Source organism: Falco punctatus (genome assembly GCF_963210335.1).
Source record: "Falco punctatus genome assembly, chromosome: 8".
Taxonomy (NCBI): Eukaryota; Metazoa; Chordata; class Aves; order Falconiformes; family Falconidae; genus Falco; species Falco punctatus.
In genome coordinates, this window is record NC_137588.1 from 44,657,276 (window position 1) to 44,684,080 (window position 26,805).

The window sequence follows — 26,805 nt, forward strand, 5'->3', positions numbered from 1 at the left end:
CCAATCCATTGATGCCAATGCTTGGAAGAGTTTTCGCTGTCAACATGAGCCGGGTGCCTCTGTGGCTGAGAAGATGCCCCCATTTTGGCTTCCCCTTGTGCAGGACAGCCGGCCCTGGAGGTCCAGGGCAGCCTCCTGCATCATGAGAGCTGTGCCTGCAGCAGAGCTGCCAACCTCAGGGGAGGCTGGGGGACAGCTGGGAGCAGGACGTGTCTCAGCCAGCCAAATTTAATCCTCCTACGTTAGCAAGGCTTAAAATAGGCTCCCTGCAGCATCGATGAGGGTGGTGGAGTTGGCCTACTCCAGCCCTCCCAAGTATTTTGGGGAAGCAGGGATGGCTGTATTGCAGACAAGCACAGCTGGGAGAAACTGTGCCATGCTGCTAGGGAGTCCTTTGCTAAAGCCATCCAGGGAATTAAACACACCTTGTTGCATCTTCACCCCTCCAACCTCCCACCAACGCAGGCTTCTCTCAGGATGCCACCTCCTCCCTTGACGCTCCTCTACAGCCGTCTCCTGCTGTCTCCCATGGTTGAAGGGCTCCTGCCCCGGCTCATTTTTCCCTGCACCTCATTGAAATGATCCCTTTTGGTCAAGCCCAGCTCACAGTTTGGTCGCAGTCCACTCTCCATCAGCTGTTGCCCCCAGGAGATGCTGTTCTGAGAAGTGGTTGCCCATGCCATGACCTTACTCATGGCATTTCAGCAGCTCTTGGGGGTAGCTGTCCCTGGGGACCAACTCCTACGTGGGCAGAAAGCCATGTAGGTGGCCCCAATGGTGGGAGGTGGCAGGGTCCTACTCCTTGTGGTGTCAGGACAGAGAAACCCTTGAAGCCAGGCAGATGAGGTGACACGCTTGAAGAGTTGAGCTGCCAACACTGAAGACATGAAGGTATTACCAAGTGGGCATCTCGTAGAGGGACTCTCTCCATGTCCCAAGTACACCAAATGTCTTCTCAGTGCTGGATTCACATTTCTCAACACAAAATGGAGCTGCTGCAGGGCCAGCTCCAGCTGTTGACCACCATCTTATGGTGAGGTGCTCCCAGGCTTCCCTGGGCTTCTGGCTTTGCTTCTGAGACAGCCAGAGAGATGCTTCCCGGGCAGAGCCAAGCTCTTGTGGTCACCAGAAAGCAGCTGGCCATGCTTCCTCATGGGTGCTCCCAATCCCTTGGGAATGGGTATCAGCACTCATGGGACAGTGGACGAGTCTGTCACTAGCCATCACCTTCAATCAGGGAAACAACTGGTGCCAAACAGGAGAGGAAGGATGCACAGGTGGACATAGAAGACATGTATAGAAGAACAGATCCAGATTAGCAACATGCTCCGCCTCTCTGGGCCATACATGTATCACCCCAGCATGTACCCAACTGTCTGGAAGAGATGTCCCACTGCAGCCCTGCACAGCTGGAGCTCTGCCCCCCCTGAGCCAGAAGGTCTGTCGTGAGTCAGGATCTAAGCCCAGAAGGTCTGAAAATACTGGAGTGGGAGCCTGTTCCCTTGGGCAGGTCCCAGCACCTCCCTGGGCAGGGCAGGATGGCAGCTTCAGGAGAAAGGGCTCCTGTCTGCACCTTGCCCCCCAGGACCTGGGCTGGGGTGGGGGTGCGGTGGCTTAGCCTATGTGTTGGTGGCTCGTGGGGACCAAGCTTCAGTGGGGTTTGTGTGTTACTGGGAAAATCTTGCTCCAAGACCAGCAGCCGCATTGGCAATGCCTGTGGTCACTGGTGGAGCTCAGCTGCTGGAGCCTGTCCAGCCCCATGGGCTCTGCCTTCTTCCCACCCAGCTCCCTGTCAGGACACTGCCCCACTGCCCCACCAGGGCCAGAGGCCGAGCTCCCCTTGGGCTCTGCCCTCCCTGCCTTGCCCTACTCCTGCCTCCCCAAGCACCTGGAGCCCGGGGATTTAAAGAAACCATTTTCCCATTTCTCCTTCCTCTGTGCAGCCTCTCTGTGGGCCCACGCACCAGCTGGGCCCCCCACCATGCTACTCCCACCGCCCCTGCTGTGCTCCTGCCGGCACAGCCTGCTCGGCTGCCTGCCGCCTTCCTGCTTTCACCTGGCAGGGCTGAGCTGAGCTCGGGAAGGCAGCAAGCGCAGAAGCGGGAGGAGAAGCCCCGTCTCCCTTTTTGATCACTGCCATCTCCATGGCGGGTCTTCACTTATCTGGTGGAGCACCTCATGAGCTGCCCCTCTTCCCAGTGAACCACCAGTGCAGGGACATCGATGCTGTGGGCATCCCCTCCAGGGCATCCACTGCTCAGCTGAGCCCCCCTACCCTGGGGTTTCCCTTGGCTCTTTACAGGAGCAAAACTTCCTCAGGAAAGGGTGCAAGGGCAGAACTCTGTGCTTTGCTGGGCTTCCCCAGCTGGCTGAGCAGTGAGCCACGAGCATCACACGGTTGCGTCCCAGCCAGCTGACACCCCAGTGTTTGCCACCTTGCAAGGCTTTCCTTTTTCCTCCTCCTCCTTTGGAGGAGACTTCTAGACCTGTAAACTCATTACCTACATGCAGCCCAACTGTGTCCACTCACGTCTGCATCCGTCCCTGCTGAGACGCTGTGGTCCTGCGGCAGCAGCAGAGAAGACTTGCCTATGCTGCTCTGTCTGCCCAGTGTCTCCAGTGTCACCATGTGGACGTGGCTGGCTCTAAAAGAAAACAAAAAACTCAATAAAAGCCATTGATTGTGCATACATGTATGTGGAGGAAGAGTTATTACTGAGAAGTGGCAGCACATCCATCGTTTGAGCCGGCAGGGGTGGCTAGCAGGCAGCCAGGCTGAGCACCACACCAAGTGGTGGTAGATCTGCTCCACAACAATTGCACAACCTCGGTGGTGTCCACTGCTCCCCTGCCCCCCTGCCCAGTCCCAGGGGGCTTGCACAGCTCCACACATGGACAGTTGCCCCATTTGTCACAGATCTGAAGGTTGTTATTGGGTGATGAGGGATGATAAAGAGTTCGCAGGAGCTGGAAGAAGTTGGTGAGGGAAGCCAAGGGATGCAGGAGTTCCCTGGACCACAGAAAAAAGGGAAAGGGTGACCGTTTCTCCCTAGCAGCCATAAAGAAGAGGTGATCAGGGGCATTGCTAAGGAGAACGAGTGATGGTGGATATTTACATTTGTGTTCAGAAACTCTGCTGGGACAGGGCAGTTGATATCCCAGGATGGTGCCAAAACACCACCACCCCCACAGGCACCAGCAGGACTTCGTCTAGCTGCAGGTACTGGTGGCAGCCACTCAGCTGGTGGCTGCTGGCACACAGGGAGCACTTGGGATGCTCAGAGGCACCTTGAAATCCACTGCATGAGATGGCATGGGAAAAAAAGAGCATTTTGCCAGTATTTTAAAGGAGGGCATGGGACGGCCTTGTTTGCAATCTTGGTAAATGGGAAGAAGAGTGAGTGGGGTCCTGTTCAATCAAGAGGGGATGGAGAGCTGAGTGGCTTATGCCCATCCAAACACATGAACTCGGTCTTGTCCAATCCCAAGGAAATCTGCCGGAGCCGATGTGTGAGTTGGTAGCAGGAAGACTGCTGCCAGGATGGGCTTCCGCAAGACTTCCTCTCTCATGGCCCTTCGTTAGGGAATTAGAACGTAACGAGATGAATGCAGTGGAGAGGAAACAAATGCCAGGGGAGCTGCTGCTGGGGGAGTTTCAGGGGCTCTGCCCTGGCCCCGTTTGCTCTCATTAGGGAGGTGGAAGGAAACACAGGCAGACTCTGGCAAGCAACCCACAACCTGGGGAAAGCGAGACAGCAGGGATACCTGGAGCAGCCCTGTGCCCCTGGGAGCACGCCCAGCCAAAGGCCAGCCGAGCCGCCCAACGGGCTGAGCCAGCCGTGGCTGGGGAAGGGCTGAGCCACGAGGCTGCTGGCGGGGAAGGCGAACGAGTGTGCAGCTGCAGGTGCAGCAGGAGTGGGCACAGCGGGCAGCAGCACTTGGGCTCGCAGGCTCCATGCCGGCGCGATGGAGGGTTGATCAGAGAGGTGACAGGCTTGGCACAGGGTATTGGGTGGGTGCTGCTGGCTAGACCTGCACGGGGCCACCTCCAGCCTCAGCACGGGCGGGGGTCCAGCACCTTTCCCAGCCATGGGCACCTTCAGGGTGGTAGGGCTGAGCCCCAAAGAAAATGGACTGGAAACCTTGTGGGTTGCTCAGAGCCCCCCACCTGGCCCCAGAGCCATCCTCCCATCATGGCCAGCTGGAGGGAGACTGTAGGACATTGCTCTACCCAAGCCCCCCCAGGGACAGCCTGGCCTTTGCCCTTCTGGGATCCAGCCTGGACGCAGCCCCAGCTGCATGCCAGTTCCAGCTCAAGAGTGCTGGCAACTGGCTGGGGAAAATGGTGGAATAGCCCCAGCGGCTCTCCCTGGGGGGCTTTAGGCCCACTGCCCCCCTTCTTCCAGGACCCGGGAGGCTGAATTCCTCCCCATGACACTCCTCCTGCCCTGCCTTCGTTGCTCCCGACCCTGCTGGTCTTTCCAAGCCGAGCAAGGGGAAACACCTGCCCTCCAAACCTGGCTCTCCGTATGTTCCCTGGGCAGGAGCAGGACAGGCAGCAGGGACGGTGCTTTCAGTTCTTCACTATTTTTAATTGCTTTTTCCCAGAAAGGCTGGTGTAGGCTTCGAAAGCCGCTTCCAGCTGGGAGTTTGGGAAGCTGGTTCCAGTTAGGCGCCCAGCACTCGCCACGCTCTGAGCTGTTATTTTTAGAAGGGCTGAAAGTGACGGCCCCACTCCCCAGGCTGCTGCTCGGCTCTGGCCACGGCTCCTGGTAGCCAGTACCTCGGACCCTCAGCTGGGGACGTCTCGGTGGTGTGATTTTATGACTGCCTTTTTTCTAGTGCTTTTTTGGCAGGGGGGGGCGACTTTCATCTCCCCACATCAAGCTGTGCAGCCAGGAAGACCAAAGGCAGAGGATGTGAGCCGTGGTCATCCCTGAAGGGCCAGGGTGCAGAGCAGCATCTTCTGGTTTTAATTAAAAACCATCCGCTGGCAAAGTTGTAAGGCGTGAGCGGTGCCTGGGCTAGGACAAGGCCAGCAGGGAATGGCTCCGGGAGAGCGACCGGCACCAGGACCGCTGGCTGCCTGCAGCACTGCCAGGACCTCCTGTCCCACACCAGGGTCTGCCTCATGCCTGGGTCTGCCCCATGCCAGGGTCTGCCCCACACCTGGGCTCTTCCCTCACCCCTTCCTCTGCTGCCTCTTGCCTCATTACCTCTTCCCAGGGACCCCAGAGCCACTGCTCTGCCATGCCCTGGTCACCCCATCGATGGCCATGCCCCCATGGGGAGCCCTCCCCATGTCCAGCCTCACTGGGGCACTGCTGGGCACTCCAGAGCAGGGCACCCCAGGGGAGCACCCGCCCCCAGCCCTCTCCAACAGGCCCCAGCACTTTGCGACAGGCCCTATCCCTCCACTGTGACCCCCATCCCCCTGCCACAGGGTTTATCCCATCACTATGACCCCCCCAGTCCTCTTCCATGGGCTCACCCCTCTGCCACAATCCTCACCCCTCTTCCATGGGCTCACCCTGTTGCGGTGACTCCTAATCCTCTTCCACATGGCTCATACCATTGCTGTGACCCCCGCAACCCTCTTCCATGAGGCTCATCCCATCACCGTGACCCCCAGCCCTCTTCTGTAGGGCTCAACCCTCTGCACAACCCCCATCCCTCTGCTGTGGGGCTCACCCATCCACCCTGCACACCGCCTTCAAGCCACGCTCACTTCCCCCGGCAGAGATTTTTATCCTCGCAGCATAACTCCCACCACCAAGACCAGCTCAGCATCTCCTCGCCATAGCTGCCTCTAATCAGCTATATTATCTTCGTCCCCATTATTCACACGCTCGCTGCTGTCGGCCCTCCCAGCCCTGCTGCCCCCCGCACTGCACCCTATCCTGCCGCCCTCCATCTCCCACAGCAGCCACCTCCAGCCCACCCTCCAGCCCGACTGTCCCCCCCAGCCAGCACCCAGCACCCCTGCTTGCCGGGCCACGGCCAGCTGGTTTCGCCTGCATTTCAGCTTCAGCCTCCCCCTAGGATTCCTAAATCTGATAACAGAGGGGGGGGTGCTGCTTTCAAAGGAGCAGGGTTGACCTTTGCCGCTGCAGTGAGAGCCGCATGGAGGAAAAAAATCGGCTGCGGCGAGAGAGGGGGAGCGAGCGAGCTGCTGTGGTTTTACAATCCCTAAATAACGCCGGGAGCTGAGCTGTAAACACATGGCAGTATTGCCTGAGCGTGTCTGTGCCCCCCTGCTTGAAACCCAGCTTGGAAAATTCTACGACCTTAAGGAAAAAAAAAAAAAAAAGAAAGAAAAGAAAACAGCTTTCTCCAAAAAAAAAAAAAAAAGTAATCTCCTGAATTATTTAGCAAACAGTTCCAATACGACAGCTAATTCTGCTGGCAGACGCCGGCTGCCGGAGCCTGGCTCGGGAGATGGCTATCGGCGAGGGCCGGCGCGGCGGGCGCTGGCGGTGGGAGCCGGGTGGTCCCAGCCCAGGGCAGCTCCCGCCCGCCGGGGGGTCCCAGCGGCGCCGCAGCAGTGCAGGGAAGAGCAGGGGTCCCTGCCTGATTTTCACCCTCCCTGCTGGGTTTTCGCATCCCCTTGCTGCTGGCCAGCCGGGGCGAAGGACAGAGCCCCCTCGCCCAGCGGACGGAGATGCTCACAGCAGCCCCGCTCCCCCGCTCGTCCCCCAGCGCTGCCCGCAGAGCCAAGAGGAAAACCCGGCTGGGCCGACGCAGCCGCCTTCTCCGTCACCTGCACAGAGCCACAGCCCGAGCGCTCCCTCCTCCAGCAGCCCCAGCCCAGGGTGGGCAGCCCGAAGGGTCACGTCTCCCCAGCCAAAGCCACCCCACCAGCTCCCCTGTGGCACCCCCATCGCAAGGGAGAGCTGCCACCCCTTTCCCTCTCACCTGTTTCTTCCCAATTGTTTTTTTTCAGAAGCAACTAACACTTTTCTTTGAAGAGCAACAGATGAGCGAGACCCTCCCAGTGCCTTTTATGATGCTAAATTTATTGCCTGGCTTCGCAATTGCCATTTTAATGATGAACGCTCCCACGGCTTTAATGCATCTTGAGTGCTGGCATTAAAAAATGAAGCAGGGGGGGACACGTTGTCTCCAGTCTTCTGGAGGAGAATAAACTCCAGCCCATTTCCTGGTCCTTGCACAAAGTTTTGCCAAATAGATAATGTGTTTTATAATTTTGTGCTGGCGTGGTGCTCTGTTTAGTAAGGGAGGCCCTCTACTGGCACTGGGCTGGCCGGGGAGCCTGTCCCCAAGAGCCAGCTGGTGAACCACAATGGATGCATCAAGCCTGGAGAGCCACCTCCAGAAGCTGTGCCTGGAGAGTTAAGCCTGGAGAGCCATAACCTGGGAGTCAGGCCTGGAGAGCCATGTCCAGCAAGCCATCCCCAGGGAACCGCACAGAGGTGAGCACAGAGGGACAGCCCAAGGGAAGGAGCCAGGGAAACTGAGTCTAGAGAACCGAGTTCAACAAGCTGAGCCTGGGGGACTGAGCCCATGGAGCCGTGATCAGAGACCTGGACCTGGGGAGACATGCATGGCCAGACCAGCCCTGGAGAGCCAAGCCTGGAGGGCCATACCCAGGCAGATGAGCCCATCTCCAGTCCTGCTTCATCCAAAGATGAGCCCCATCCCCGCTGCCCATGCTGGTCCACCAGTGTGGTCAGTGGCTGTGCTCAGTGCTGTGCAAAACCAATGGGAGCACCCCAGCCCTTCCCCTGCAGCTGCTCTAGGTGTGAGGAAAGCCCCCAGGCACTTGCCCCAGGGTTGAGGGCTGGGCGGGATCACATGGGGACAGCTGGGATGCCAGGAGGAGCAACAGCAGCTTGAGCATGGGATGGGTTGGAGCTGCAATAGCTCCCACCTTGTCCTAGATGGGGCTGGCGGCCATTCCCTCTCCACTGGGCATGGAGCCCAGGGGTGACAGCGGGGAGCCACACCATGAGCCCCCATGGTCCTGCTTGCTTCTCTGAGAGGGCATCAGGTCCCTGGCTGGAGGAACCCACTCCCTGCCAGAGGACAAGGACAAGGGGGGCTGGCAGTGGGCAGCACTGGCTAGCCACAGCACAGAGGGGCCAGCCACATACACCCACACCTAGGGACATCAACTGAGGATGTGTACTTTTGTCAGCAGATGCTTCTTTATTTTTTTTGACGGTGCCTGAAACTCAGCCTGGGTTATCAGTGAGATATTAAATTGCTGTTGGAAGCAACACCAGCGGGGCGGAAAAGCTGTGATGTGCTCTTACCTCTCCCCACAAGGTCGAGCCAGCCAGCCCCGGGGGACGACACGTTTGCCGCGTCCTTCCTGTAAGGAGGATCACATGTCAGAGCCGAACGAAGCCTTGAGAAAATTAAACCCGTGAGCTCACTGCTTTCCTGAGCGCAGGCGCCAGCCATCCCTGTGGTCCCAGAGCCTGGCCTGCTGGCTGTGGCGTCCAGGCAGTGGTGCCAGTGCTGGGAAGGTTGCCCACCTCCCTGGGGGCTGGCAGCAGTCCCCGCCAGTGTGCCTGCAGCTGGTGCTGGTGTGGGATGGAGGAGCTTTGAACCCCACGATGCATCACTGGGTGGTGGTGAAGGACCTTCCCGTGGGAAGAACCCATCAGCCCTGGCAGGACACGGCCGGCAAAGTCACCTGAAGGTCTTTAGCCAGATCTCCCCCTGGGACCCAAGTTCTTGCTTGGGCCAAGGGGGTTCGGATCTGGTGGGACAGATACATGGGCAGCCACTTCTTATCCTTGCCAGGGCCATTCCCCACACTTGGAGACGGCCAGGGATATGGGCTGGGTTTCTCCCAGGGCAAGCTGAGTCCTGCTGCATCATTCCTCTGTGACACAGGTGATAGACAGAGTCAGCAAGAGCAATGCAACACTGTCCTCAGCAGAGCCAATATGTGTGTGGAGGTCACCTGGAGAGTCCCCATGGACCCCAAGCAGCCCACACCTCTCAGTGATTTGGGACCAGCACCGACGAAAGGATAACCATGAGCAACACTGACTGGGGAAGCCGGAGGGCCAAGCCTGGGAGTGTGGGAACAGGGGACAGCCAGCCATCAGCCAAGGCAGGGAGAGGACCAGGGAGAGGACCAAGAAGAGGGCCACCTTAGGGCATGGCTGGAAAAAGCCCCAGGGCTGAGCCAGAGCTGTTCCCAGGGCACATGCCGCTCCCCTATCTTTGCTTGCTCTCTCCAGCTCAGGGGAACAGAAATGCAGCTAATTTCCTCTTCTAGTCACTTGCTCCTTCATTACGCTGTTCCTCCTCGCACCAGCCCAGCTCCGTCCCTTGGCTCTGCCCCATTCCAGCCAGCTGGGAAGCACCAGAGCTGGTGTTCCACCGCCACACTGAGCATCCCCACAGGGGACAGGGTTTAAATGCACTCATCGGCACAGCCCTAGGGATGCAGCCGGCCCCTGGCACATCCTACCCCAGCTTCACTCATGGCCAGAGACCTGGCAGGCAGTGCACACACCTTCCCCTCATCCCTTTCCTTGCCACCACAGGGACCCAGATGTGCCCAGGCTCAACAGCCACCTCCAAGCCCTCCCCAGGGCCCTGTGGACTCATCCAGCCCCTTGGCAGAGCCCTGCCTGGGCAGGGGCCCCAACCCAGGAGCAGCAGCAAGGCAGGCAGGAGGCGTGCAGGGATGCTCCAGCAGCTGCCGCCAGCATGGCTAGCGGATGCCCTTTGGCCAGCAGCAGCCAAGGTTTTTTTCCAGCCCTGGCCAGAAAAAAAAACAACCAAGCCCCATAACAAGCTGGCTGTAGCGAAGCGGCGAGGAGGCGGCAGATAAGAGGCTGGAGCCCGTGCTGAGGCCTCACAGAGATGAAAGGCGATTGCGAGCGAGCCTCCCCATCCCCTGCGGACAAAAGAGCTCCTAAAATATTAACGAGGCCCCGTGCCGCCAGGTCCCCTGGCCCCCAACGCCGGCAGGAGCAGGCAGTACCCGCGCTGCCGGCCGAGGGGTCCCCGGGGGATGGAGGCACAGCGGGGAGCAGTGCAGGATGCTCATTAATTACCTTCTGCGCTCGGTGCTAGCAAACCTGCCCCCCGCTTCCCTCGCTACCCCGGAGAGCTGCTGCTGCTCCGACCCTGAGCGGGGGAACTGCTGCCTTCCCACCGGCTCAGCATTTAAAGAGTACATAGCAGGGGGCTGTGCTGGTGAAGGTAGCCCTTTGCTGCCATCTCGGCACCCTCCGGTACGGTCTGGTCCTGACACAGCTTGGGGTGAGCTGGGGCAGCTCACGGAGGTATTTGCACATCAGCTCCATAGTGAGGAAAGGAGCAGGGGAGGACAGGGCTCGGTTCTGCTTTTTTTGCATCTGCATGTAGCTCAGGCAGACCCCGGGCTGGGGGACAGGGTCCCTGGTGTGGGGGAGCAGGGTGTGCTATGGGAACAGCTCAGTCCTGAGTGGCACCCACCCGGCCAGCTGGCACTCACCCTGCACTCAGGACATCCGTGCTGCTCCAGGGGCTGCACTTGCCTTCTGGCCAGTTCCCAGTGCAGAGGACCCTGCCCCACCGGCTGTGTCAGCTGCTCCAGCAGCTAACTGTGCCTCAGTTCCCACCAGTCCCCACGCTCTGAGCCCACAGCACAGCCAAGCCATGCAGCCACAAGCCCAGGTCTGTCCCCAGGTGCCGAGCCTGCTGCCTCTCCTCCTCAGCCCTGGCCTCATAACTCGTGCCTGGGGAGGACAGATGCTCACAGGGTACTGTGATACCGGCAGCCTGACCCAGCACCCTGGAGCCCCAAGGTGACTGGTGACCCAGTGGCACAACCTGAGCCCCCACAGCTGACCAGATCAATCCTGACTCTGTGGGCCAACTTGGGCAGAGTAAAGACCTTTTGTCAAAGGATGTCAGGCTTCTTTCCGTGGGGAAGGGTGATGTTTCTGCTGCTCCAAATCTGCCGCTGGGTGCTGGAAGGGAGGAGGAGCAAGATAATAACAGCTCCCAGCACTGGGTCCGGAAGCGGGTCCACACACAACCGTCAGATTGGGGGATTTGCATAGCACAGATGGCAGCCCAGGAATTTCAAAGCATCCCCCATGCCACAGCAGCTGAACGGCTCGGTGGCCTCGTGCAGCTGCCGGAGGCAAGCTGAGCTGCCCTGGGCCGGGCAGCCAAGAGGAGGATACATGGCATGGCATAGCACGCACAGCACAGCATCTCCCTGCCCTAGGAGCGCTGCCCATGGGCCAGGGTGGGCAGCAGGCAGCCATGGGGGGGGAGCAAGGGGGCCGCAGCAGCAGAGCAGGGACGTGAGGGCTCCAGTCCCCGATAGTGAGGAGCTGCACAGAAGGGCTCCTGCAAGGACTGGAGGGCATGACATGTGAGAGACGGTGGGAGCTAAATTTACACCGTCGCGAAGCAAGCTGCCTCCAAGGAGACGTGATCACAGGCTATAAATACCTGCAAGGAAACAACGGGGACAGAGGCGGTGAATTATTCACAGGCACAAGATGGCAGGACACGGACCAAGCCAGGCCGGGGAGGGGGGAGCTGGCGCCATGGTGGCACCCTAAGCCACAACCCATCCGTGGGGCATGCGGGCAACCAGGGCCAAGCCACCCCATGTGTCAGGAGCCACCAGCTCCTCAGCAGGGCTGCGAGGGCCCCAGGATGATGCACCAGCCCCAGCTGCACCCAGCCTGGTGCTGTGGAGCCCTGAGGTGCCTCATGCCAGTGGCAGATGGCTGGTGCTGGTCTGCCCAAGCCACCCCTCACGACCAGGCTGCCAGGATGGCTGCTGGAGGCCAGGGTGTGGGGCGGTGCTGGGGGTGGTGAGCAGGTCCAGCATCCCCATCCTGGTCTTGTCTCTGCAAGTGAATGCTGCAGTAAGGTGATGTCTCCTGTCCTCTGTGTGGAGCACACCATGGCCTCCCCTGTATGGCTCAGTGGGTTTCCCAGGAGGTGCTGAGCTGTCGCAGCAGCAGGACAAGTGCTCCACACCTCCAGAAGACACCTTGGGGGGTGGGGATTTGGGGCACTGGAGCATCGCAGAGCGCATCTGCTCATTTAGGGAGGGGGAAGCTTGCTTTTTATAATAATAACGAACAATAATTAACAAATAATAACAACAGCGATAATTAACTAATAATAACAACAACAACCCTAACGAAAGCAGCGTCCCACACCCGAGGCCCCCGGTGCCCGGCCCGCGCCGTCCCCGTCCCCCGGCCTCTGCTGCCACCCCCCGGCAGCGCGGCGCATCGGCGCGGCCCCCCCGCGGGCGCAGGGACGCGGGGTCCCGCCCCAGCCCAGCCCCGCTGCCGGGCGGAGGAGGGGGCGGCGATAACCCGCCCTTACTAGGGGATATTTTCTATTTTTGACCCTGCTGGGGGGATAATTCCTATTTTCTGCTGTATTTTTTTTTCCACCCAGATCGAGCGATGCAATGGGCTCACCAGTAGGGTGGAGGGTCGCCAGCTACGCTACTGTCCCCCAGCCCCCTCCGCCTTGTCCTCACCTCCCTCTTACCCCGGCCCCCACACGCCCAGCAGCTGGAAAGACCAAATCCGCCCCGACAAACCCCACCTAAATGATAAACGGCCCGTTCCCACGGGGGTGAGGCTGCACCCACCCCACCACCGCCACCGCCCCAACCCGCCCTTGCTTTCCCTGCAGTGCAGCTGCAGGGGAAGCTTCTGCCCCACGACCCCCCGGCCCTCGAGGGGGTTGCCTGCAGCATCCCCGGGCCCTTGGCAAAGGTGCGACATCCACCCAGGGTGATACATCCCTGCTTGGAGCCGCAGCCCTGGCCTCCCCACTGCAGGCATCTGCCCAGGAGCAGGCACCACTGCATCCCCCCTTCTCCTGGGAAACCTCCAGGCAGCAGGGATGTGACACTGACGGGCCCCTGAGGGAACTGGGGAGGGCTGCAAGCCCCAGGGCCAGCACGGGGCAGGGACTTGTGCAACCTCAGCCGCAGCCCACCAAGCAGCTCAGCAAAGGCAGCACCAGATCAGCCTCAGCCCCCAACCCAGGGAGGAGGTGGGCCCATTCTTGGTCCTTCCTGGAGAAGACCTTAAGCTTCCAGCAGCGGTACCCATAGACAGGCAGTCTCAGGGCAGGATGGATGGTTTCTCTTTGGGAACAGTTTCTGGGGTAGGTTTCTTCCCTTGTGTAAAGGCTCGGTCTGGGTCATTTCACTTCAGGGGTAGGTTTAGCTTGGAAGCCAGGAAAGGGGCATGAATTCAGCAGATGCCCTATTTATACCAGAAGTTTGAGGACTCCTGGCCTCACCACCAGCTCCAGCTCCTCTCCCAGCAAACAAAATTGCAGTAAGTCTCATAGGCACAGGCTGAAAGGCAGAGCTAGGAAAAAAAAAAAAAAAACACACCACACCACAAAAACGCTCACAAACAAAACCCACCAAACCTAGAAACACTGGACCATTTTTACAGCAGTTGGACAAGCAGATTTTCCCTCGGTGGCTGGACAGCCCCGGGAGGCTTCCAGCTCCCCACCAGCCCCATCCTATAATGCCAATCTATCATGGAAACCGGTCCCATAGCCTTTGCCAGCTGCCTTCCCACAAGCGAAGCCAAGGGACCCTCTGCAGTCATCAGCTCAACTTTATGAGGAGGAAAGGACCAGGCTCCCCCATCAGAGGGCTGGATTGCCTGCGGGCCATGCCCCTCCTCCAGGCATTCAGCACACCTGCCTTCCTAGGAAGGACACAGGAGCCGTGTCCAGGCAGGGGCAGGGTATTTCACCCTCCATGCCCAGCTTACAGCTGGTCTGCAAACCCATGGCAAAAGCAAAGTGGCACCTTCCCACGCCTGCAACCACTGCTCCCACGCCTTCCCCACATGCACCTCACGCCCAGACAGGTTCCATTAGCTACAACCAGAGCAGCGGCCTCGGGTTTGCACTCACCACCTAGCCAGCCCAGCGCATTGCCATTATGCAGCCTTGGCCCATGTCATCTCTGTGCCGGGCACGTGCCCTTAGCATGGGGCTCGAGGAGCTGCTGGCAGAAGGTGCTCCCAGGTCTGCCCCACCAGCTCCTCCATGGGGCTGAGCTAGGGCACCATCAACTCCCAGACACCCAGCCATGGCCACCTCTTCTCTAGAGGCGGCACCGACACAGGGGAGTCTCATAAATAAGCCTCTGAACAAGGAATATGGTTTTCCTTGTGGGTGCCTTAGAGGCCAGTGTCTTTTGTGAGCTGAGTTACTTGACCAAGGCAAGATTTGACTCGAGAGAAGATTTTAGCATTTACATACAGAGTGTTGATACTTACTTGTTGTACGTGATCTCAGACTACAGCATTTGAAAAGTTACCCCACAACGAACTCAAAGTCTGCCTGGCAAAAGCCTTTTCTCCAGTGAGGCATCCAACATTGAAATGGAGAAGTTCCTACAGTTTTTTCATCAGCATTTTCCAAGAAAGGATTGCAAGTTGAAACACCAAGTACTTCATGCTGGTATTTAGAGTTACAACAGGAAAAAAAAATACACAGAGCTTTACACAAGTGATAAATCCAACAGGGTCAATCCTAGTCACTAACTCAACAAGATCAACATGCAGCACATGCTGCTGACAGCTCACCAGGGACCAAGGTGCCATGTCTGGGCTATGCATGCAACCTTTATCTCTGCAGCCGAGTTGCCACTTGCACCTGCTTAGTTACAGCAAACAGCCCGAGTATGTCCAGAAGCAGGCTGTCACAACACCATCCTGCATCACCCTGCTCACCCATCTTCACCAACCGTTCTGCCCCATTCCATTTGTTTTCCTGAAGATCCGAGCTGTTATCCTGCAAGGTGTCAGCCACGGCCGATAAAAAGAAAAGGGGGCAAATCAGGGAAACCACACACAGAATTAACAAGAGGACAGCGGATCAGACATTTCAGAGCACCCTTTCCCCAGCTGAGCAGGGTCAGGTCAACATAAGGCAGCCATGCGACAGCCAAGGCTAAGTCATAAGGTACAATGTTGTTTTTCTGGAAGCTCTGATGACAGAGTTATTTGTCTGCTCAACATGACTCACAACAGGACTGCTGAATTTCCTGGGCTGCTCCCAAGCACAGAGTGAGGACATACATGATGCCCTGCAGAACTGCAATCTTACTGAGCCCCACATTGAACTGGCAATACGAAGACCTCACGAAGAACCGATGACGGTGTCACTGCATCAATTCACAAAGCTCTAGGTCAAGATTAAGGGAGCGGGGTCACGCTCCCAAGCTGAACAAGTTTTAATAAAATGCCGAATGCTGGCTCTAGAGGAGACACAAGGCAGGGAAATCAAGTGTCCCAAGAAGCACAACTACTGAGGGTGCCTCAGGAGCTGAGCAAGGAGAGGATTTAGACACAAAACACCATTTTTAAGGGAAAGGAGGCCAGAAACTTCTGCATGACAACTCCAGGTTCATCTTTGCTCCATCAGACCAAAAAATTAATGCTCTCCCCATCTAGAACACCAACACTGGCACTTTTTCCCCATCTTGCCACCAGCTACAGTGTCTCAAGGCCAGCTTGTTCCTCTCCCCCAGCCTGATCAGCCCAGGTGCCTCCTCCACCACTGAGAGCAGAGAACAAGACACTGCCTGCTGGAGCTGGAGCCATCTCCTGAGTCACCTCCAGCAGCCGGGGCTGGTGTGACCATGTATGCAGGTAAGAGGGAAGTTACATGCATGGTGTTCATGGCTTCAGGGCACCTCTCATCTTGGTATCACAGGAACCTGGAAAACACGCTTGGAGGAAGAGCTCACACTCCCCAGCAGCCACTGCTGAAACAGGCAAATCCCTGCAGCATGGACACAGATGACCATGCCCGTAGCTTCACACCCTGCCACCTTCCTTCATTCCATGAGCTGGTCCAAGTTTAAGACTGATTTCTGTAATTCAGTCCTGGTTACTCTGCTTCATACTCTCTTCCAGCTTTGCTCTCAGGGGAAGGTATTCCCTAACTACTCTAACATGATGCTTTTCATATTGATCTTGTAACAACAGCCTGAGAGTACACAGGTACACAGCTCCCCTTGGTCTGCTCAGCCCTCTTATCAGTACCAACTTACGAATGATATTGCATAAATCACTATTTAAAAACAAAACCCAAACCAAATAAAAAAAATCCCCAAACTAGGTTGTCTTCTGAAAAAAAAAAAAAAAAAAAATAGATGTCAAAGAACAGCAAGAAAAAAGCCCTACAAAATTTTGCAGACTGTAAATCCACTGTTGTCAAGACCAAAAAGGAGGTGAAGCAAAGCAGGGTCTCACGTCAGGGCAGGGCCACCATGGCACTGCCTGCCTGCCACCAGGCTATGGCAGCTGTTCCTTCTGTGTTTACCTTCCATTAAGGAAAAAATACTTTTCTATCATGGGCATCACACACCAGCAGTTTTCTAGGGTAGAAGTTAACAGCAATTCTTATGTCAGCTCTGACCAACGATGCTATTCCAAGTCACTCAAGTTCCCTCCATCTGACTGTTCCTGGCTGACCACTTCAGAGAAGCCCCGCTGCCCCCAAACCCTGCATCAGCACCACCTCAGCATCAACTACTTTGGATTGACAAGATCAATTTGGGATAAAAAAGAAAAGGTTACACAAATGTAAGGACAGAGAGAACACAGTCACAGAAGTCTACTCAAGATAACCAGAGAGGTTATAGAGCCCACACCTCCCTTCAGGAAACTCTTCAGCAGGAAACAAGTGCAGATCAAGCATCACAGCTGCCCATTCTGTTCCCATCTTCGCACACACACCTGTATTTTGGTCACTGTTGGAGTTGGAGAAAGAACAGCATCCAGGTGGACTTCCAGTGCTGATAAACATGGTTTCTCTTAGGCAGGCAGGCCGGGCAGAGCTGAGAACACTAGGGCATGTGGTGACCAAATGAACTCAAGTTCCCAGCTTATTCAAAACACCCACTTGCATCTAATCCCTGTGACATGGTCTTCCAACACAGTCCTGCACAGTTCCATTCTGAATCTGCTCTGCAGGCTCAGTGGCCATCTACAAGAAGCTTGACACCAGCAAAAGCCTTCATCAATGGGAGCTGACTGACTTCACCACAGCTGGGAGCAAGGAAGAAGCGCATACAGCTGAGCAACCTGCCAATAAAGCTCTCACCTAGCAACTGGGCAAGAGATTTATCCTTAAGACTAGTATTCATTATAAATACATTTATTCATGAAAGGACAAGAACTATAAATACATCCAATCCCCACTCAACCCGAGATGTTTTGACTTTTGAACTGTATGACAAAGAATTGAATACTGCCACACAGGAAGGGGACACCGAGAAGCCACAAGGGCAAGTCCTGAGTTGTGGGAACCCCCGAGCAGCCAAGATGGCTCTGGCCTCCCCCAATGCCACACGTGCCTTCTGCTCTTGCACCAGAGCTGACCCCAGCTTTGCAGAACAGCAAGACCACGGAATCAAGAACACAGGTGCTGGCAGTAGCACTATGGAATCAGCACACCAATAAGCCTGCTATTAAGTCACAACTTCCAACAAGCAGGATGACAGCCGTGGGCTTGGCGAGAGCACACGCATTTCTGCACCAAAAAGTAGGCAGAAGACCACCAAGGCCACACAACAGTGCCTGCAATGCACCACCCACGTTCTGAGAGCAAGCCAGGCTTTGCAGGAAGTTAAAAAAAAACAAGATGAAGGTGACTGGAGACAGCTGAGCTGAGGACAGCACAGAACTGGATCATCAGGGAGAAGGGAGACAGTAGCCACGACGAAAGAAAACAAAACCAGCCAAAACCAATAATTTAAATGTGTAAAAGGCACAGGTAAAGCAAAAAAAGCAATCAAGCCACAGTAAGTTTAAGGGAATTATTTAATGGTGATGAAATTGCAACACATTACAACAGTACAGGTAGTGTTAGCATAGACCTAGTCACACACACTTCCAGGTGAGGGCAGGGAGGCAATGGCTGCAGGAATCCCTCCTGAAGCCTCGCTGTTACTCATGCAGGGGCTGGTCTCCACACATCCAGAAAGCTGGACAGCAGGTTTTGTCCCCATTTTCAACCCTCTATCAGATGCCCTCAATGCACCTCTTGTCCCTGTGCATTTCCTGTAGGAAAACAGCTTCTGCCAACCCCCAAAACAACTACGGCTTCCAACTCTGATCACAGACCTGCTCTAAGTCTACACAAAGGAGCCAAGGAATGGAAGGAAACAATAACTGGGGGGGGATGAAATTCTTTTCTAGTTATCTGTAGGAAACAGAGGTAGGCTTCCCCAACGCTGAAAGGATGAGAGCGAACTGCCCCAAGGTTATTTGTAGAGGACAGCCTTCCTTCTACTCAAGTATACAGTGGGGCTTTTATTCTTGCTGGCAGCAGCTTCCAAGCCCTGCCTGGGCAAGCAGGCATGCCTGGAGCCTGAGCTTGAGCCCAGGGCTCCTCCACCTAGTGTGGACATGCTGAGCACCCTCAGAGATGTTTTGTTGTTATCCTGGCTCATTAGAGCAAGGTGACATATCAGTAAGTTTTAACTGCTTTGAGCAGTCGTTTTCTCCTGCACCTCCCACATGCCCAGGGCTCCTGCCATGCACTCCCCAGCAAGAGCTGCTCAGGGCACAAGGAAATCCCTCTTTAACTGGGCAAAGCACTTCCCATCATCCTTCCTTTAGGCTTCTGATCTTCTACTGTACATCAGAACTGGGAACAAGAACAGCTCCAGAGCTGTTTTGCTGCTGTGAATAGCAAGATGACTAAGACTGTCAGAAAATACAGCCAGGCATTTCTGTCAGCAACTGCAGCTACTAAAAGCTACGAAAGCCTTGGGCCTTCAGTGGCAAGGGACAGGCTACAGTTTGCTTTACTGAGCACACTAGGGACATAAGATCGTATCTAGCTTAGTCCCACTGTTTTCTCCCCATCATTCTATGTGTGCAGAGTGAACAGAAGAGTCCATAGACACTTCAGTAGGCAGCCAGCTTGAAAGCATCCGTACAGCAAGGTAGTAATACAAAAGAAAAGGAAAAAACACAATTAAACAAAAAAAATAAGTCACTCTTGCACTGCCAAAAAGCTATCAAAGAAAAGTAGCAGCACACTCCAAGCAATCAGGTCACCACTACTGCCCAGAATCGGCTCCACCCCAGTCTGTAGGTCCAGGGATGTCAGACTGAGCCACAGTAACATCTAACTGGCAACACCTGTACACTCATGAGTGGCTACTCAGTACTGAGCTAGAGGAGTTTCTGAAACACACTGGATCATGTTCTCTTGTATGCAAGCACAGCACACATACACAAACTCCCCCTGAAAACCTGGGTTACAGGCAATGCACAATACAGTAGGTGCATGTACCGTTCAGTAATGCCAGCTGCTCGGTGGAGGCAGTGGTCATAGAACAGTTACAGGTGGCACGGCTCACTGAACTTGGAGTTATTTGTCCTCTGGTTCACTCTGCATTGGATGGGTGCTGATGAACACCAGCAACACATCCAGGCACAGCATTTCAGCTTTACAGCACTGCCAGAGCTGGAGGAATCTAAGCAGTCCAGCATTTTTTATATATGTGTTGTTTGTTGTTTTTTTTTTTAAATAAAACACATTTGCTTAGCACATGACATGAAAAAAAAAGGGGGGGGGGGGGGAACTGCAGGTACAAGCTGTATCCATAAAAGTCCCAGTGCAAAGAAAGCCATGCGAAGTGAAGTAGTTACTTTTTTTCTTCTCCTTTTACTTGATTTAATACTTTAAGACAGGGACTGAAAAAATTCATGACTTGACAAAGCTCAGAGTTCCTAGAAAGACAATCAGAGCCCCTGGCTTCTTGTGCTGTTTTACATTAGAGCATGCACAATACACAGTTTCAAAAGAACAAGTTTCTAGTCCCCAAAAAAGGCTAAGCTGGACCAGGTTTTAAGTTAAAACCTAGAAAAAAAGGTTCCTTCATCTAATTCACAGTACAACCCTCAACAACAAATAGTCAACTCGCAAGGGACAGCATATGTACTCCCTACTTAAAGATCTCCAGACTTGCTTTTATTATGCCACAACTTTCTGTCACACCATCAGCAAGGAAGTCTGAACTGTTTACAAACACTTCACTGCAAGAATGAGAATCATCCCAACACAGGCAGGTGTGTTAACATATCACCCAAACTGAAGCTGTTGCAACACTCAGGACTCTACTGTTTCAATTCACATATGGCTGTATTACCCCTGTCACCTAGCGCGCCCAACTTCTGCCCCACCAGAAAGGACAAACACCACGTACCCTCAACCTCCACATGCGTCACTGCTCCTTTCTCTCTCTCCTGTACAGACCCTTCAATCTCTTCCAGTAACTACCAATGCCACAACCAAGCCAAGCGTGCCACAAAAATAATTCTCAGGCGGCTCACCTGTAAAGCAATTAAGGGGAATCCCTCCCCACCCCACCTCCAAAAAAGCATGCTGCAAGGTTTGCAATCATTCCAACCCACCCTCCCTGTCCTCAGAGCGAGTACGTGGTTACCCCACTGCAAAACGCAGGAGGCCAATTCCACCATCACTGATGCACGTTGTCTCCCTTGGTCACACAGGGTCTAGCAGGAGTGTCAGCCTGTGCGTTAGAAAGCTTAGCAGAAGGTAAGGCCAGACGTGGTTAAAGGTTAACACAAAGCCAGGATACACAAGCAGCCACTAGCTTACACTCTAGTTTGAGCAACGCAACAAGCTTTTATCCAGGGCTACACAGTGCTTTCTAAACCAGGAAGAACACCAACACCTTGTGGAATGAGAGTGCCAAGAGCTCAGGATGACCCAATACCCAGGCCCATACTCCTGCCCGCCATGTCGCTCCCCCTCCCCCGTACCCGTCATCCCTGCATTGGCACTCAGCCAGGAAACACCCCCACATGCTCCATTTCAAGTGAAGCTCTGCTCCACTGCTTTAGAGCTGCTTCTTCCCCAACCAGCAGTGTCACCCTGCTAGAGCAGGGGTCTTCGTGCCTGCTGGAGATGCACACATACCTGGCTTTCGCCTATAGCTTGCTGCAAGAGGACTCCAAGAAACACTGCTAACATTTACATCCAGCGGTGCATACAGAAGGACATTGAGAGATGAGACAAGTGGAACAAATTTAGACCAAAAGCAGTGGACATTTATTCCTCATTTGTGCAAGAGTGTAAAGATGCATTTGAAAATGGATGGGACAGACCCCTGTGGCTGGAAAGCTGGAGGCTACAGCCTCTCCTTCAGATGGCTTTGTTTACGATTCTACTAAGAGGAGATAAACTTGTAGACTCACCTATTGTCACACCAAGGATGCTGGCAAATACACTTGTATACAAAGAAAAGTTTCAAACTACATTTTTTCACTAGATTCAAGTGAAGACTTTGTTCAAAAAAAGACACATACAAGTACAATTTAAAACTGTATGAACATTTGCAAATGTTTAGTGCAAAGTAATTATGTAAAAGCTACATTTTATGAAAGTTTGTGCTGATGTGTTTGGTAGGTTGTTTGTTGTTGTTTTTGTTTTTTTTTTTTTTTTTTTTTTACCCTTTTACATCCATTATTTTAGTTACATAAGGTTTCACTTACCTACAGTACATATGCATTGTGTTAGGTCCCATGCAAGTGGGAGTAATACCATTAGGCTTTGTAAAACGTCACTCAAGATTCTCATTTAGTAAACTGCTTATTTGGTTTAACAGTCAAGTTCCTGGCACACCACACATCCTGATTTCATGTAAGTGCTTAAGCTTACGTTTGTCCTGTTCAGGTGCATAGCCTTGTGTGATGCAAACCAAACTGCTTCATGACTTCCAAATGCAACCATTCATGAACGCAAAAGTCTTAGAGAAATCCACCATTAGTTTTAGCCTGTAACAAATTGCTCTTAAAATTAAAAGCCTATTCACACGAAGTTATATGTAATGACTGTAGTAATCAGTTTATTACACAGATTAATCATTCTTGAACGTACAAGCTCCAGGGGAGCAGCTGGGTCTTTAAATACACACAAGTTTTCTGTCAAATGGATTTTTACCCTTACATCCAGAAAGACCTAAGCAGTTAAAAAACTTAAGAAAAATAAGAGCTATTAGCTATGTATTAACTGAGAAACCACATACAAACCAAAAGAAGTATGAAGGAAGGGAGAGTTGAAACAAATCAACATCACTTGATGCACTAATAGCTCCAATCCATTTATATGTTGACCGGTTCAACTTAGACCTTAAACACAGGATGTGGGTACAGTTTCTCTCATTGGTCATAACATTTACCTAAGGTGTAGGTCCTTCAGAATAAAATGAATACAGAAACAGCTTCAAGTTCTTCACCTTGCTTTTCATAACTGTTATGAGTTTAAAAGGATTCCACTTAAAATCCTTCATGGATCACCACCACTGTCCCTAGAACTATGAAATCCACTGTAACTCTCCCATTCACATTTTATTACCCAATTTAAATCAACAAGGAATGCTTTTAGGCTCACAAAGTTATGACTGAAGAACCAGCTTTTCACACACACACTTCTCTGCTAGGAGTCAATGTTGGTACGGGGAAATACAGTATTTCTATTTTGTTGTTCCAAGTATGTACAACACGCAGCACTGCTGTATCAGGTAAACATGTGCACAGGGGAAGATGAGGCGTGGGCTCATAGAAAGCAGTCAAATGGAAATCAAAAGGACTTTCTCTTTCAGAGTTCCCCTATCTTTATTTGTAGAGGTTATCCAATAATTTCTTTAATTACATCGCATACTTCTGAGTCCATTCCCGAGCTATTCTGTTGTACCTGTATGTATAAAAAGAGGATTTACTTAACATAGCATCTGAACAGTATTTCATCTCCAACAGCCTAGTCTACACATGGCATGACCTTACACTCTGTCCAGTAGTAACATGAGTATGTAAAATTTAAGAGCAAACTGAAATTTCAGGCAATCAGAGGAAAGTAGAAAGCCCACAGTTATTCATGGAAAAGTAGTTAACTAGTTGTATTTACAACAGTAATAGATCTTTGATTCAAACCACAAAACAGAGCTAGAACATGTCTGAGGGAAAAGTATTTTCAGGAAGTCTTTACCTGCACCTCCCCCTGCCCCCAACTGCTGCATCCCTGAGAAAACTATTAGTGCAGGTTTTCATTTTGGTATTCTTGAAAAGAAAACAGATTAATACATCCCTCCCACCTCATTACTCTTGTTCCCTTAGAAAGTTTAGTATACCTGTTATCTACCAGGCTGCCAAACCCTGATACAGACTCGTTTCTTGCTACACATTGCATTTGGCTATTTCTATGACTGGGCACAACTATTTCTCCACCAGGATTTTTTTTATCCTGAAGGCACAATATGCTGTTTCCCAAGCCACCTGCAGCTTTTGCACCCAAATACCCTTTATAGTCAGAGCCACTGCTAGAGGAAGCTCAGGATACTTATGTAAAACAAAGCAGTCGTGACTAATAGTACTGTTAAAAGCTTATTTCTGACAACAGAAGGCAAGTTGTTCTTATTCTACAGAACTTGTAGAAAAAAGCATAAGACACGTAGCAAGAAGTTCCCTAGTTATATATACCAACTAGGTTCTCGTGCTGGAATTTAGTCTGTAGATAGTGTTCTTTAGCTTGAAGAAACTGACAATCCACTTGCCTTCACGCCACTGTTCAGTCTACTCAAGAAGCAAATCCGGTTATGTTTAAGCACAAAATTTATTTCCCTATTTTGTGGAACAGTCAATGTTAGCTGCGTTTTGAAATACGTACTGCTACTCTTGCAGCTCTCATTAAAAGCAGGATGCATGAACTTCTCTAACACTGCTTCTCAAGTATGCAAGAGTATGTAGAGTAAGCAAGTTTGTGGATCATTTTCCCTTCCTATCTTGTTCTCATCAGATGACCATGTAGCTTCAGAAATTAACACTACTGATCAGATCTGGAAGGGAACAGCAAGGTAGAAAAGTGTTTACAACTGTCATTAAGCTGTTGCTTTTAAAGTGCTCATTAGCACTACAGTTCTCTCTGGTCTTGCTGTTTACTTCATAGAAGCTTGAAGTCCTCCCACCCCACCTCTACACCACTTGTTCTTCCCTCAAATGAAGGGGGTATTTTTGTTATTTCTTTCCTTGTATGATCCATCACCAACAGCTAGTATGGCAATGTTCTCCCAACTAGAGTAACTTGTTCTCCCTCTGCTGGTTATGTCGAATTAAAGCAGGCAGCAGCGAAGGCTCCGAAGAGCTGGTCACATTCAACTTAAAGAGCTCCTTATGAAACAAATTCACTTTGTTCACATTTTCATTAAATCAAGCAAACATGTAATTAACAGCTACAACACTAACGAAAGACCATTGTATGGAATGAAAATGCAGTAATAAAATCACAGATGTACAAGGCTTCTACATCCTTCACTTCTACTGGCATATATACCTTTTTCCTACAACAATGCAGTGCTGTTAAGATAGTGATATTACAGAACCCAGGAAAAGAAATCTGTAAAAAGACCAGAGCGAAAAAGGCAAATCAAATTCCACACTTTTCCAAGAAGCAGGTCCTTTCACCTCCCCTTTACTATTTAAGTGTGGATTCTGCCCTGTCAGGAATGTTTGAAGTTTTTTGGCTTCCATACTCACTTTTCTCTATCTGTTTTGTAGATCCGTGCAATCTCAGGCACTAATGGATCATCTGGATTGGGATCACACAACAGAGAACAGATGGACAAAAGTACTAGGGAGAGAAAAAAAATTGAATTAGAGTTTAAGTGCAGCTGAAGACACCCATAGAAGTCAGCCCGCACACTTGCTTCCCCTCTAGCCATTAGTATTAGCATCAATTTAAAAAATAAATAAATGCCAAGGAGCAGCAATCCCACATACTTCAACCAAGTGATTTTGAACAGAAATCCTTACCATTTAGTAACGCAACTTTGCATGACTACCCATTGTGATATTTAAAAACTTGTTATCTCCTGGATAGCTGTATCTGATTACTGCCTTAAATCATAAGGCAGAAGTGTTGTCTGAAATAGTACCCAAAAGCCTTCTCAGAAAACATCCTTGATTTTGCACTTGAAATTCAGCTTTTCCCTAAACTGGACAGCCTCATTGTTAATGACTTGCAGAAGCACTCATAAGAAGTCAAACAGCAGACAGGTCCAACAGATGAAGGAAGAACAAGCTGCTCACAGTTACTTAAGAGCTGTTTTTAAAAATGCTAGTCTTGCAGAGAATTAAGAGGTTTTATCCAATTATTTTCTGAGCATAAGGAAGGTTGAGATTGATTAAATGTAGAATAGTACTCAAAATGAATCAAGAAAGAATAGCTTACTGCACTTATACCAACCACAAGGCCCCAAACTTTAAAGTTTCACTATAAATATATACTGTATATATTCCAGAAGCCACATCCCGCTCATATGATGCCACTCGGCATAGCATCAACCTTCGTCCATATAAGGAGTCAGGAGGCTGCCTGCAAAGCTACAAATAGCACATGCACATTCCTACGTTCACACCAAAGTAGAAGAGATGAGAAGGCACTAAGTAATAAGCAAAGCACATTGGGACAACACTACATGAGGTATGTCAGGGGCATCTTGCCCCCCCCCCACCCCCTCCCAAGAAATGCTAAACATTCCTTTCTATTGCTTTCTCTCAGCCTGTTTTAATCAAACAGCGCCACTCCATATGTCCCTTCGCCAATGGCAGCAACAGCAGAGTTGTCACAGTGCATCCTCCAAGCAAGTTGGAGATGACAGCAGTTTGAAGTCTGAAAGCACTAAACACAAATCTGTTCAAACTTCCATCGGTTGCTACTGTGCTGTGGAGCAGGAGGCAGAGCTACCACACCAAAAAGACAGCAGCTGAAAAACAAAAGAGAACAGCATGCCTTCCAAAACCCTCTTTTGATGTTAAGATAGGTTAAAACAGAGGCCACAAAACAAAGAACAGCTAGATCAAGCCAAAGAGAAGCAGGTGAACAGATCTGATAATACACTGGAATTGCAGAGGATTTTTGAAGTGGGACAAAAGTAAAAACTTTACTAGGTGTTAACTGAGCTAGTGGCTCCATGATGAGAGCACCAAGAAACCCAGTTAGCTCAGTTTTCCTACCTACTTCTGTAGACCTTTCACTAATGAATTATCAATTTCAAGTTAAAAGCTCCTAGAACAGGTTTAGTAATAAAATGTTCTTGATTTAAGTGAACATATTTCTTGTTCCAGAGTAAAGAACAACCTCTTCCTCCTTCTCCTGATTTTCTACTTAGACTTGTGAAGGAGTTAAGAGCTTAATTATTCTCTACCATCAACTGACACTCAGACCATTTATTCGCCCACCTTTCAGAATACAGCTTCAGAGCATGAAGACTTTGATTTCCTGCAGGTGGCACACAGACCACTAGTCCTGAACTGCTGTCCCTTTGCAAGGGACACAGCAGGTTTATTTAGTACCTGTAGGGCTTTCCAACAGCTTCAGCACTTTTTTCCCCCACCATGTACACCAAGTAAAACTCACATTAGTGTTCACTAATGGAAGTGTCTCTGCCACCTCACACCCAGCTAGTGCCAGTCCATTTAGCTTTAAAACAGTAATTTCTCCAGCTATTTTCCTGTAGTTTGTTTCTTTATATTCTGACTCCACTGGTGTCTTCAGGTGGTAGGGATGAGTAGAATAGATAACATCTATCCCCTTTCTTTAACAGAAGCCACAGGAAACTCAAAGTTTTCTGGTCAGCTATTATAACTACTCCTTCAAGTTTTATCTTAACACAGTTCTTTAACCAAGGACTTACCTCAACAAGATAGCTCAGTCTTTGTCAGCAGAACCAAGCTGCTGGTTTGCCCAGTTCCCTCTGCCTACCTT

The 26,805-nt window shown here is 52.0% G+C and overlaps 1 protein-coding gene across 5 annotated transcripts in view; it reads right to left on the reverse strand.

The window, feature by feature from the left end:
- Positions 1-21,865: 21,865 nt before the first annotated feature.
- The window catches only part of UBE2D2 (ubiquitin conjugating enzyme E2 D2), a 30,829-nt gene continuing 25,889 nt past the window's right edge, over positions 21,866-26,805 (reverse strand). For 3 of the 5 annotated variants that reach the window (XM_080397975.1, XM_080397979.1, XM_080397978.1), the window contains exons 6-7: positions 24,576-24,669; positions 21,866-22,740 (exon numbers count right to left, since the gene is read on the reverse strand). In XM_080397975.1, the coding sequence (XP_080254101.1) occupies positions 22,695-22,740; positions 24,576-24,669 (140 nt within the window). In that variant the 3' untranslated portion in view covers positions 21,866-22,694. Of the gene's footprint in view, positions 24,436-24,573; positions 25,976-26,805 lie in introns of those variants that run through there. The other 2 variants (XM_080397976.1, XM_080397977.1) reach the window with 2 other exon arrangements.